This window comes from Sturnus vulgaris, chromosome 2 (assembly GCF_052056855.1).
Source record: "Sturnus vulgaris isolate bStuVul1 chromosome 2, bStuVul1.hap1, whole genome shotgun sequence".
Classification (NCBI taxonomy): Eukaryota; Metazoa; Chordata; class Aves; order Passeriformes; family Sturnidae; genus Sturnus; species Sturnus vulgaris.
The window spans coordinates 31,814,320-31,826,653 of record NC_142244.1 but is presented as its reverse complement, the minus strand read 5'-3'; the positions used below and the strand labels follow the sequence as shown (position 1 = coordinate 31,826,653).

Genomic DNA, 12,334 nt, shown 5'->3' with positions numbered 1-12,334 from the left:
GGAGATGATGTGTCCTCTAAGCCAACGGTGGCGGCAGCAGCAGGATGGAGACGCCCCTGATAGGGCCGGGACAGCAGCATGTGACCCAGAGCTGCGATGAGTCAGGATTTAGCAAAGCTTTGCAAACAGCACGTAGGGGATGGAGAGACAGAGAGAGGCAGGCAGCAAGGGATAGACGTAGACAGATGAGGGTGAGAGAGCCAGGGAATAGGAGTGGGTGTGCAGGATAAACAATTCCAGTCACTCCAGGCTCATTAATTATTTTTATTCAAATCAGAAAATCTTGCAAGGTTCTTGGGAATCAAATAGAACCACAGAACCTGTAACTCTCCCCTTTCCCCTCTCAGGCCTACTGAGAATAGAACATTGTGCAGTGACTGCAAAAACACTGCAGTGCCTCAGGGCAGCTTCCAGGACCAAGGTGGGTAGCACTCCTCTTTTCTCCAGAGGTAAAATGAGGTGAAGCTGGTACCTACAGCTCTCACTTTCCCAGCCTCACATATGGGGAAAGGCATCACTGCATCATGACAGCCTCTGGGAACAGGTGTTAAAAACGGTCACTCAGTCACTGTATCCTCAAGAGATTCTTCCATTTCCTGAAGAAGGGAGGAGGGAGAAGTTAATGACTCCATGCCCAATGTCTCTTCCCCTTTCACTGCTCTCCTTTGCTAGTTGGTCAGAAATGGCAGCAGGGTTGCATGCTGGCCACCTCAACCAGGTTGCAAAAGCCTAGCCTCTTTTTCAAGCTCTCGTGTTCTTGAGACTGACATCCCTCACCCTTCTCCTCACGTAATATAGTGGAGAAGAGGCTTTATCAGTGTGCTTGGTCCTTTTCCTTTCTCTTCACCTCCTTCTAATCCCCTCACTGTTGTTCTCACCTTCTCTTTTTCCTTCCTTGTCTGACGGATATTCTCCGCCTCTTTCCGCTCCTCTTCCTCAACTGATTCCTTGTCGAGGCGTTGCAGCTGTGGCAGCCGGGACAGGACCTCCAGCCGGTAATTGGGTTCTTCGGCACATGGATTGTCCATCAGCACCAGTGCCTGCAGCATGGGGAGAACCTGCAGTTTTTCCACCTCCCGAAAGCTTTTGATCCCATTGTTCCTGAAGAAAAGGAAGCACAGAGAGCAGAGGACAGAGACCCATGCAAGTAGTGAAATCCCTTTGGAACAGTAATGGACAAGACAGTAAAAGCAAAACTTAGCAGCATGAGGGAACAGAGACCACAGACCACAGATCTGTCACCTAAGATCCAGATCTGTCTGCAGCTCCCCATACTGAGGGACAAAAAGGACATCTCCTCTGGATTCCTCTGTGGCCAGTCCATTGAACTGTGCGACATCACCATGGCCCCGCACGGCAAACACTGAGAACTAAAGGGCATTTGCAGGCAGAACACACTTTGAGGGACCCAACTAACTTATGACAAGGAACGAAAAGCCTGCAGTGAGGTATGAGAATGACTGGAGAGGCTGATATTTTCTAAGAAGTCCAGGAAAGGCCCTGGTTGTTACAATGCCTGAACACTAGTTCAGGATGGTAAATATCAGCAGTTCAGCTGCTGAACACCAGTTAAGGATGGTAAATATCCTTAACTGGTGTTCAGCAGCTAAGGTGGGCACAACCCATCCCTACCAGGTCTTCAACTTCCAAAAAACACCCAGAAAATCCTAAGGATCTAAATAGGAGTGCAGTCTGGTGAAGGGATCTCTGGTCCCAGCAGAGAGCAGGGAGGACCCACCGTAGATTGAGGTACTGCAGGCACTTCATGTTATCAGAGAATCCATCCAGGGCCTCAAGATTGTTGTCACGCAGATGCAGAGTCTCCAGCTTTTCAAGCTCCTCAAGGCCTTCAAGGCTGTAAATGATGTTCTTGGCCTGAGCATCAGGGAGGCAGGCAGAGAGAAGGAAAATAGGGACACACAAGAGAGGGAACAGCAGTTATTTCTGGCCTTTAAACCTCTTTCTATCCTTCAAATATCTTTCAGACTCCCTACCACTCATAACACAGCCTTGTCTGAAGCTCAATCAGGTAGTTCAGGGTCTTGGCCAACTGGGTTCTCAGGATTCAGACTCAAGGACCAAAAGCTGAAAAAGTGTTTCCTGGAGCATCACTCGGTGGCTGAGACAAAACCACTCCAGGTGAATACTCCACTGCCAGCACAGCTCCCCTTTCCATGGCAGTGATAAATCTGAGCCTCAGAGAGCAAAAGCATGGAGGGAAAAGCACACCTGAGCCTAAAATTATTGTGTTTAAGGGATGAGTAACCAGGCCCTCTCAGTCACACAGTCCATGTAGTCCAGGCACCTTCCAGTAGATGCTTCTCTTGTTGGGAAAATCTACGACCAAGGAGTCCCTTACAACTCCTCTGGGCTGTGTCTTACTTCAGGAAGTTTAAAATTCCCATCACTGAATTTCATTCACTTCACTGGGTTAACGAAGCAGGGAAATACGGAAGCTCTGGATTTCAGGTACCACTTTCACAGCAGGATTTCGGCTGGAAAAGACCACTAGAGGTCTCCTGCCCAAGCAGAGGCTCCCCACAGTGCCAGCACCTACGCTCTGCTCTGTCAGGCTGCTCACTGCCTTGTGCGGCCAAGTTCGGAGCATCCCTGGTAATTATAGTCTCCCCGTAAGGTTCTCCAGCCTGGAGCTGAGCAGGGCTTTCCTTGCCGATGTGGCTGGGGGCTGCAGTCGCTAGGGATGCTGACATCTGAATGGAAAACGAGGGTGAGAGGTGCTGTTGTGCTCTCTCTTCCTCATAGGTACCCAAGCAATTACATGGGCAATTCCTGAGACCAAAAAAGGTGCACAGGCTGAACTGGTGGGATAGGAGAACATTTTAGGGCTGAATCATTCTACAGACATTGTAGAAAAGGAGGATTTTAATAGAAACTGGACAAAGGAGAATCTGGACCAGCTGGGCCAAGTAAAAGGAGTAACATCAGAACAAAAAGAGGAAAGTTGGATATTTAGTGAAGCCACGTGAGCAGATAAAACAGTCAGGAAGGATTAGGACATTTTACCTCAGAGAAAATCGTGAGCTGGTGTGGGTGGGGAGCTCACTGATCACTGGTTTATAAAAGGAATAGCAACCTCCCATCACACTCACTTTCTTCATCACTTCAGTGTAAATTGTTTTACCAGCTCTGGCCTTGCAATCACTAGCAGGATAATGCAGAATGGATATTTTTCTGAATTTTCATTTTTTTCCCCTAAATAAAACAACATTCTATGTGACACACCATCACCTTCCCTTAGATACCAGTTCTTCACCCAGATGTAATGCCACTGTTTCTTATGGAAATTTACCATACGTTGCCCATGATTTCCTCTCCCCTTCCTGCATACTCCACCTTTCTCAGGTTAGTCTTTGCCATCACTGCTGCACCATGACCAGGAGCTAACACAGCCCTACTGTGACCCTCAAAAATTCCTTAAATTGAACCCTTTGTCTTGAACCCTATCCTTGAGGCATTAGCTGCACTTACCCAAGGCTGAAGTAACACCAAAGTCTTTACACAGAAACCAAAGCATTACTGGGGGAGATTTCCCTGCAAAATTATTTACTGAGGAAGTAGACATGGGAAACAAATTCAAGCCCCAAAGATTCTTGAGAGTCAGTTGTTCTAGTTTTAACAATCACCCCTTGCAATTTTCCTATTTCACATGGGCAGTTCAGAAACTCCTCAGTCACGCCAGGAACCTTCCTTCAATAGAGATGCTCTGTTTGCTTCCCTGCAATAACTCACTAAGGTGACTGGGTATGCTTTAAAACGCTGTATTGGATCTAGTGACTTATCCATTTCCTCCATTCTTGGAGCACCTCCAGTCATAAAATCCCAGTTTTCCATCAGAAAATTGCAGGCAGTCTTAGCAAGCAATCTCCTTTAATGTTTTCTGCCAAGGAATCTTGATGAAAAGAAGCCACATAGTTTTTCAAAGCCTTTATCATATTTAATTGCTTTTCAAGAGGTAGTGACTCAGGACATCTGTTTAATCTTTGCAAGCTGTAGCACAGTGTGATGCATGGGGCTAAGCTTTACATACTCTCTTTACTTGCATCTCTAGGAGTAAATGCTTCCTTATAGTAATTGTTTATGATATTAAGAAACTACTTCTCCTATTTCACTGCAATATTGAATCAATTTCTTTTTTTGCAGCTGTAGGTGTGAATCATATAATTGTGTTGGCTTTAAACCAGTATTTGATTAGCCCCATCAGAGAGGACAAAGAGGCATTGCCCCCCTTTGTCACCCAAAGAGCAAAGCTCTTTGTGCAGTGATCTCCAGTGGTCCCAGGGCATATGGAATACAAGCGTGCCCAATTCTGCCTGAAGGGAAAACTGCTCTCCTGCAGGAGGCTGTGAGGGAAGAACCCAATGCACTGAACATGGACTCCTCTGTGATTTGTGGTTCATGGCCACTCCCTTTGAGCTATGTGGGCTGCAGGTGCTGGGCTCTGCAGCAGCTCTGTCCCATGCCCCAGGCTGGCTGATCCCTTACCAGATAGAGCTTCTTGAGCTTGGAAACACCAAGCCCTGCTGTGGTCTTTATCTCGTTTCCTCGCAGCTCCAGGACTTGCAAGCTGAACAACTGGTCATGACTCAGGCCCAGCACTGTCTGGATTTTGTTTTCTGAGTGCCACAGGAAGAAGAAACAAGAAAGTTAATCCTACCTTCCCAACAGAGTGTCCCCCAAGAATCAAGAGAGGTGCCCTGTATCACCTTTCAGGCTGAGGCTGGCTAGGAGGGGGTGAGTAATGCCCTCCAAATCCGTGATGCAGTTGTAATCAAAGCTGATGACTTGGAGGTAGGGCAGCTCCTGCATGCTGGCACTGGTGAGCAGATTCCTATCCACCTTCAGCCAAAGCAGCTGGGTTAGGCTGCTCAGTGGGGCCAAATCTTTCAGCTTGTTCTTTGACAAATCCACATACCGCAGGTGAATGAAGCGTTCAAGGAGGCTGATGTCTGTCAGGCCTCTGAGGGAGGGCAAATGTGAATAAAATGTTTCTCATATTTCCCCACTACCATCTTTTGGGTTGCTCCTTGTCACTACTGGAGGAACAGCAACCTTCTCTCCTACTTCCCTGCTGTCCTAAAAAGCTTTGATGAGAGAAGGAAGAAAAAGGCAGGTGATAGCGGCAGGCCTGTAAGCAGAGACGAACGGTAAGACTGGACCTGGTTTCCTGGTGGAGGAAACTTATTCCCATTGAATTGTAGCTGTCAGAACAGAGCACAACTAGAGCAGAGAAAAGGGTAAGTTTTGGGGAGGGGTCTGTTAGACAATAGGTCAACACAAAGGACTGCGTGGAAGGACTTTCCTAGTGTAAAAAATAGTGGGTGAGATACCCTGTGAGGCTGCTGAAAGAAACAGCCTTAATGCAGCCTTAGCTAGGTGGGTGTGCTAGGAGGCTGAGGCTCCAAACTGTCCCAAGGCCATTGTGGCACAGTACTTACTGCTGCCTGCCTTAAAGGTTAGCATTTAGGAGGACAGATGTCAGTGGATATTTCTCAAAGTGCCTGTAGGGAGGTCACTCTGTTCAGGTCCCCCTAGGAGAGCACAGTTCAGGGCAATGGGCAGGCTGCCCTCAGCCTTGGGGGACACTGATGTTCCCAGCGGTGTGTCTGGCCGTGGAGGGAGGCAGTGCCCAGGCCAGGGCTGAGGACAGACAGGCTGTGCTGAGCACAGACTGGAATCAGGCGGCTGGAGAGCAGGGCCTGCCCCGCACGGCCGGTCACCAGCTTGCGGCACAGCGGCTCCATGGCCATGCAGTACGGGGCTTCTGCCGGGCCAGGCATTGCACACTCACTTGTCTTTGGCTTCAAACTTCACGTAGGCATAGGACAGCCCATTGCCGGTCGTACTGAGGAGAGAGAGGCCCTCCTTGAGGACTTCTTCCGTCAGGGGACAGAAAGCCGGCTGCTGGGAGAGAAGAAAGTACAACGCCAGCGCTGGCCCAACCACAGCCAGGCGGTGCTGAGGGCCTCCCCCTCACCTCTTCTTCCTTCTCCTCTTCTTCCTTCTCCTCATCTTCCTCCTCCTCCGCCTCCTCCTCCTCTGGCTCTTCGTCCTCCATTCTGCCGGGGCAGGCCGCTCTTGCCGCCTCCCGCGGCGGCCGCTCGCTGAGGCCCGGCCGCTGCCATGGGAACGGGGGTGGGCCCGCCGCTGTCCCCGGCGCCGCGTCCCCGGGGCTCGGGAGGCTCCGGGTGTGTACCGCCCTCGCCTGCGCTTTGCGATCCCGCTCCACCTTCCCAGCTGGGTGACATCGGCAACTGTTAGCGTATCCAGAGAACCGAAGGATTTTTCGGTGGGAAGGGACCTTCTGTGCGCATCCCAGCTCAAAACGGGGCCGGTTCAGAGTCCGGCAGGGCTGCACAGGGTGGTGGGCATTCGGGCGGTGAGTGCCTAATTAACTCTTAACTTACTCTCTGGTGAATGTTTAATTGACATGTTGAGCAGAATTGGCCTTGGGCTGTGCAAGAAGCCTCACCGAATATGAGCAGCCGGATGCCAGGAAGGGGTTTTTGGGGTGCACTGCTCCAGTCCTGTGCTCCAGGCTGTGGAGTCGGGAAGGGTTGGGGCCGCCCGTGCCCAGCCGATGCCAACAGCGCCGGGTGTTTACCAGCCGGGAATGCTACTTAGAGCCGCCGGTCACCAGTGGTTTGCAGTTAATACAAAGTCCAAGGCTCTGCTCCCTTTCCCTTCAGTGCACTTTGCTCCTTTGCAGTGTCTGGGTAAGTTAGTGCTAGATAAGATGGTCCAAGCAGAGCTGCTCACACCACCACCATCCATCGCCCCTCCTACAAAGCACCCCTGCGCTTCGGGCTGCACAGCAAGCTGCCATCTGTGTCCCCTGCCTCGTCCTGCTAGGCTCTTCGGTGCCAGCTGCTTCTGTGCTACACATCTGAATTCACTCCCTGCTCATTATCACACAACCACAGAACGGTTTGGATTGAAAGGAACCTCAAAATTCAGCTCGTCTCAACTCCCCTGCCATGGGCAGGGATGCCACCTGCTCGACCAGGCTGCTGAGGGCTCGCTCCATCCAACCCGGCCTTGAACACGTCCAAGGATGGGGCAGCCACAACGCCTCTGGACAACCTGTTTCAGTGCCTCACCACCCTCAGAGTAAAGAAGTAATTTGCATATGAACAGTTCCTTTCCTGCCTTTGCTTCCTGCCCTAAACATCCCCTAATTACAGAAGGAAACCCAAATCTTTAAGCAAGATAAATTTTATTTAGATTGTATATATGTATCCCAAACCTAATTATACTGATAATTCAGGACAGTATTTGCTAAAAGCTGACCTGCACACCCATAGAGGAGTACAAGGGTGACGGTGGCAGGAGGGAGAGCCCAAGAAGCACCCACCAGGCCGCCCATCCCAGGAGCCATCATCCACTAAAAGCCCATTTCTACGGGCACAGGGGCACAACGGCAGGTGGGAATCCAAAATAAGGACTCAGAGAAAGGAACGCCCTGTCCAGCCCCATCCCAGGGGAGCCTCAGCCCCAGAGCACCTTTGGGACTGGGGGTGTAGCTGTGTTCAGGGGTGTGGCACACAGGATGGGATGCAGGGAAAGAGCATTTGGGGATTACACAGGACTCATTAGGGAGTGATTAGGGCAGGAACCAGGGGTGATCCAGGGGACATAGAGAAACAAATATAGCATACAGGAATAAAAAGGGGCAGTCACGTGTAAATGGTTTGTTATGGTTTGCCCATATCCTGCACCTGATCAGTGCAGCTCATCCTGTCTTCTCATTAAACTCCTTTTGCACTTTGCCCTGGGTGAGAAACTTGTGGCCAGAGCACCACAGGGAGTTGGCTACTGGAGGGCTGAAGAGGTTGGGATTGAGGGGCAGCTACTGGGCACTGCCTGAGCCCAGCTGCTGGAAGGAGACACACTGTACCCGTGTGTAAATACTTCTGTAAATACACAGATATACACAGACGCTCCTCCATCTAATGCACCTCCATCCTGCTCAGCTGGAGCAGGGTGTGGGATGAGGCTGCCAGTGCTCTGTGGGAGTGCTCTGTGTGGTTGCATCTGTAATCTGTGTGGCCAGCCATGGCTATGTTTAAGTGGAATACATTCAGAGTCACAGAATATTCTGAGTTTAAAGGGACATCCACAAGGATCATTGAGTCCAATGTGTGTCTGGTGCCTACTGGGAATACAAGCTCAGCCTGGCTATTGTTTGGAGCTGAGGATGTGGAGCCATCGCAGGCTCTCTCAGGCTGTCACATCTGGCACAATGCATTTTTCTCCAACAACAACCTGTTTAGCATCCAACCACTACAGTTTGCTGTGAGGATCTGGCAGTATTTCCACTCCAGAGAGCTGCAGTCCTGCCAGAAAGCAGACAAAAATAAGAGAAACAAGATCTGGCATTCCTGCTGATACAGAAATTATTTTCCATGAGTTTATTCCTCAATAAATGAATATTTTCATGCCCCTGCATTCTCTTAAAGCAGCAAGATCAATGCCCAGCTCCCATCTGTTTTCTTCTATGTAGGTCACTCTACTGGGCTCTTGTGTTGTGGGCAGGGCTGGGCAGGAAGAGGAGCTGACAGCAGAGCTGCATCCAGAGGCCCATCCCCAAGTGATTGCACCCAGTTCCTGCAGCCTTAGGACCACTGTATGCCCCTGCTGCATCACTGCTTCTCTGGTCAGAATGACCCAATAGTCCCAAACTACGGGCCCAGCAGCCTCTCAGAAAGACGTGATCTGGTTGTAGAAAACAGTTTTCAGATATTTTTTTTTTGTCTTTGAATTATCCTCCTCCTTTCCACATCACTCCACACATACAGAGCTGAGAGCTGCCACCTCCTTGCTGCTGTCAGGCTCTTCCTTCTCAGATCACCTGATATCCTCTAGGAAGATCCCTCCCAGACAGCTGGGCAGTAGGAAGCTCCCCCAGCAGTAGTAGGGCAGGAGTCCCCACAGCATCAGGCTTTTTCTTCCTTGCTTCTCAGCTCCTGCCCCTCATCCCTCAGGTGATGCTGGCACTAGCAGATAGAACACTGCCCATAGGCTCCCAAGGATGTACCGCCTCACAAATAAGCTCCTCCCTCATGAGGCACTTTTTTTTTTGGTAGTTCTGAGAGTGATGAAAAAAATCAGCAGCTGGGAAGTAACATCAAATCTTGCTTCCTCACCCACCAGTACACGGCTGAAAGATGGCAGCAAGCACTGCCCCAACACAGGGCCTAAATAAAATCCTTTCCTGCAGAGACAAAGCTGCTCCACTCTTCATTTAATGAGCAAAGTCAATTACCAGTCCTTACAGGGAAAGAGCAGGGATGAACACATTACTGAACCTGCCAAGAAGACAGGCTCACTGATGGAACAGCCAAGCAGCTACTGGAATAGAGACACAGGTACACTAGAAGCACCACAAGCCCAAAGAAGAGCTGTTATATAACAGAAGCAAGATGCAGGTTGAACCTGTGCAGTGCCTACTGGGGTAATGGTCGGCTCTCAGGGAAAAGTCCACAAGACCCTCTCTACAACCAGCCACCTCCAAAAGCACTAAGTTCTCTATGCTACTTGTCCCCAAGATGCTTCCAAATAAGATCCAGGACACGCCTTTGCTTTTTCTGTTTTTCATTTATTGTTCAGTACGGGACACAGGTGAGGTAAGACATCTCACAAGGGTCGAAGCTGACAAGTTCCTTGCTGATAGAGCTGAAGGATGCAAGAGATCGTGCTTCCTTTTTCCTTCCTGCAGCACCAGTGGCCCCCTCTCCCTGCAGGGCTGCAGGGTAAGGGAGAGATACTGACCAGGTGGGCTGTGGGCTCTTAACAGGTCAACAGGAAACCGAGGATTCAGCTCAGAGAGCAGACTGTCAAGACTCTGCTGACACAGGCTCCTGCTTACAGGACTTCAACGTGGTGAGGGTGGTTAGCAGAACATCTAGAACAATGACTGTGGAGGGGGAAAGCCTCAAAGGAGGCCTCCGTACTGAGACGTGTGCAATGAAAGGTCCCTTCTTGCTTCCATTTCTTAACCACAAGGGACAGCTCCTCATGGGGTGCTTCAGTGTTTGGCATTGATAATATCCACAAACTCTGGCTTGAGAGAAGCTCCACCAACAAGGAAGCCATCCACATCATGCTGAGAGGCCAGCTCCTTACAGTTGCTGCCAGTGACAGAGCCTAAGGAGGGAGCAGTGTTTTAAGGTTAGATGTGCCAGTTCTAGGAAAATGGAGCCAGGGCAACAGCAGGACTGGTAAGGTACAAGCCAGCTCCTGCACACAGCAAGACTGTCTCCCATTTATCCAAGAAAGCTACCCAAACAAGCTAGAAGGTGATTCTTTATGCTCTGAAAGTAAAGAGTTTTCTTGCCAGGAAGAAAATTATGTACAACTGCAGCAACAGGTAGAGAAACTAAGCATTTCCTGCCCTGTAAAGTCGCTTCAGACTCACCTCCATAGATAATCCTAGTTGACTGAGCAACAGCATCAGACACATGGCTTTTCAGCCACCCCCGCAGCTTCTCATGAACTTCCTGAGCCTGCAATACAACACAAGAGTCACACTGAGACCTGAGCCGTTCTGCACACAGCTCCTTTCCAAAGACGAGGGAACAGTTGGATATTCTCTAAGTCACAAATAACCTCCAGAAGATTCTCAGTAAGAATCTTCAGGAAGGTTTCCTAAGGGGGAAGGATCAGTTGGTCTTTTAGTCAGCCACCTCTCCCTCTCATACCTGTTGGGGAGTTGCAGTTTTACCAGTTCCAATAGCCCAAACAGGCTCATAGGCAAGAACCACTTTACTCCAGTCCTTCACATTATCTAGAAAGGAGAAAGAAGGTAGAGGTGAGCACAATACCCCCATACCGGGAAGAGCAGAGCTGGAAAAATGCTAAAAAACCCCAAACCAACAATTTCTTTTTCCTCTTACCAGCAATAGCCTTAGTCTGTTCAAAAACCACCTTCTCTGTTATGCCAGCTTCTCTCTCATCCAGCTTCTCTCCAATGCAGGCAATGACTCCAAGGCCCTCAGCCAGAGCATGAGCCACCTTCTGCCCAATCAACTGGGAATGGAGAAGAAACAAGGCAGCCAATAGAACAGGTAGGAGGTCTGGCTTAATTGTTCACTTTTCCAGTCTTTGCAGACCGATCTGAGCTAGAACATGTCTCCATTCTATGAGGCCACTCACCTCATCAGACTCGCCAAAAACATGCCTTCGCTCTGAGTGGCCTAGGATGACCCATGCAGCTCCAATATCCTTGATCATTGCTGGGCTGGGGAGAAAGGAGATGACTCACTGGAGGAAATTCACGTCCCAGAGGCACCCTGACTTTACTCTCTGGGGCTCACCTGATCTCTCCTGTGAAAGCTCCCTTTGGTACCTTGTAACAGTTCTGTGCTGCCACTCCAATCTTTGCATCGAGCTTTTGACGGGCAAAGTCAAGGTAGATGGCAGGGGCTCCACAAACCACCTCTGCAAGGCAAAGTACACGGCTACCCTTGTGACAGGAGAAGGGCAGAAACTGTACCTAGCCACTAATCCCAAATCCCAGCCCCAAGAGGTCATCCCTCTCTCCTGGGAAAGCACAGCCTGCCCCTCCTCACTGACATTTGGGAAGCCCTCTACCACAGGGCAATCCCTGCTATCCAATGACTCAACAGCAGGGAGGAAAGCCCTTTCCAAGGGGCTGCACAGGCGATACTACAGCGAGGTCACAGGGGTCCCTTGGGAAGTGCCCAGATAGAAGACTAGGTGAGGCCGTGCCAGCCTGGGCCTGGCCCGGCCGAAGCGGGGAGATCCGCATTGTGCCTGGGGTTGTAACTGGGCACGGCGGCGGGGCAGGGGCAAGCGCAGCTCGGTGCCCCCAGACCCCGCTCCCTGGGGTGGGGGCCAGGCCGGGGGGAGGCGCGGGGCCCCCGGGATCGCCCGCGGCCGCCCCGGGGGTCGGCCGCACGTGCTCGCGGGAACCCGGATCCAGTTTCCCGGGTATATTTAGCGCCGCTGCCGCGGGGTTATATTTAGGCCCCCGCCGCCCTCTGACATTTGCTGCTCCCCCGCCCGGGCCCGGTCCCCGGCTCCGCAGGGCCGTGTGGGACGTGCGCTACGTGCGGGCCGCGCCCTCACCGGTGTCGGCGGAGAGCTTGGCGCCATTCAGCGTTTGGATGAGCTCGCCCAGGCTCTTCTTGTCGCCGTTCATCTTCCAGTTGCCCCCCACGAAGAACTTCCTGGGCGCCATGGCGGGAAGGAGCAGGAGTGGGGCCGGCACCAGAGGATACGCGAAGGTCAGCGGCGGCAGCGGGCGCGGAGACCGGCGCCACTTTTATAGTCCGGCGGCGGCGAGACCACGCCC

The 12,334-nt window shown here is 51.1% G+C and overlaps 2 protein-coding genes across 3 annotated transcripts; both read right to left on the bottom strand.

Annotated features, from left to right (window-relative positions):
* Positions 1 to 244: 244 nt before the first annotated feature.
* LRRC23 (leucine rich repeat containing 23) lies at positions 245 to 6,145 on the bottom strand. 2 transcript variants are annotated; one of them, XM_088159082.1, is made up of 7 exons: positions 5,996 to 6,145; positions 5,810 to 5,919; positions 4,725 to 4,978; positions 4,504 to 4,634; positions 1,739 to 1,875; positions 879 to 1,101; positions 245 to 596 (listed from the first exon to the last, which is right to left on the bottom strand). In XM_088159082.1, exons 1-7 carry the CDS (start codon positions 6,074 to 6,076, stop codon positions 558 to 560), a joined length of 975 nt encoding a protein of 324 aa, XP_088015208.1. In that variant the 5' UTR covers positions 6,077 to 6,145; the 3' UTR covers positions 245 to 557. The 2 variants fall into 2 exon arrangements, with proteins under 2 accessions (XP_088015208.1, XP_088015209.1); XM_088159083.1 differs by having other exon boundaries at positions 5,810 to 5,922; positions 5,996 to 6,139.
* Positions 6,146 to 9,595: 3,450 nt separating this feature from the next.
* TPI1 (triosephosphate isomerase 1) lies at positions 9,596 to 12,303 on the bottom strand. The gene is made up of 7 exons (XM_014884247.2): positions 12,109 to 12,303; positions 11,334 to 11,457; positions 11,173 to 11,257; positions 10,914 to 11,046; positions 10,719 to 10,804; positions 10,436 to 10,523; positions 9,596 to 10,164 (listed from the first exon to the last, which is right to left on the bottom strand). Exons 1-7 carry the CDS (start codon positions 12,218 to 12,220, stop codon positions 10,046 to 10,048), a joined length of 747 nt encoding a protein of 248 aa, XP_014739733.1. The 5' UTR covers positions 12,221 to 12,303; the 3' UTR covers positions 9,596 to 10,045.
* Between the last annotated feature and the right edge of the window lie 31 nt (positions 12,304 to 12,334).

What these genes read in the sequence shown, in the direction of transcription:
- TPI1 (XM_014884247.2), bottom strand. Translation starts at nt 12,220, where the DNA reads ATGGCGCCCAGGAAGTTCTTCGTGGGGGGCAACTGGAAGATGAACGGC. An exon ending in AAACTGCAACTCCCCAACAG is followed by an intron (nt 10,524 to 10,718) that starts GTATGAGAGGGA and finishes GTTGTATTGCAG; the next exon opens with GCTCAGGAAGTTCATGAGAA. An exon ending in AACTAGGATTATCTATGGAG is followed by an intron (nt 10,165 to 10,435) that starts GTGAGTCTGAAG and finishes CTCCCTCCTTAG; the next exon opens with GCTCTGTCACTGGCAGCAAC.
- LRRC23 (XM_088159083.1), bottom strand. Translation starts at nt 6,076, where the DNA reads ATGGAGGACGAAGAGCCAGAGGAGGAGGAGGCGGAGGAGGAGGAAGAT. An exon ending in AGCCAGCCTCAGCCTGAAAG is followed by an intron (nt 4,635 to 4,724) that starts GTGATACAGGGC and finishes TGTGGCACTCAG; the next exon opens with AAAACAAAATCCAGACAGTG. An exon ending in AGCTCAAGAAGCTCTATCTG is followed by an intron (nt 1,876 to 4,503) that starts GTAAGGGATCAG and finishes CCTGATGCTCAG; the next exon opens with GCCAAGAACATCATTTACAG.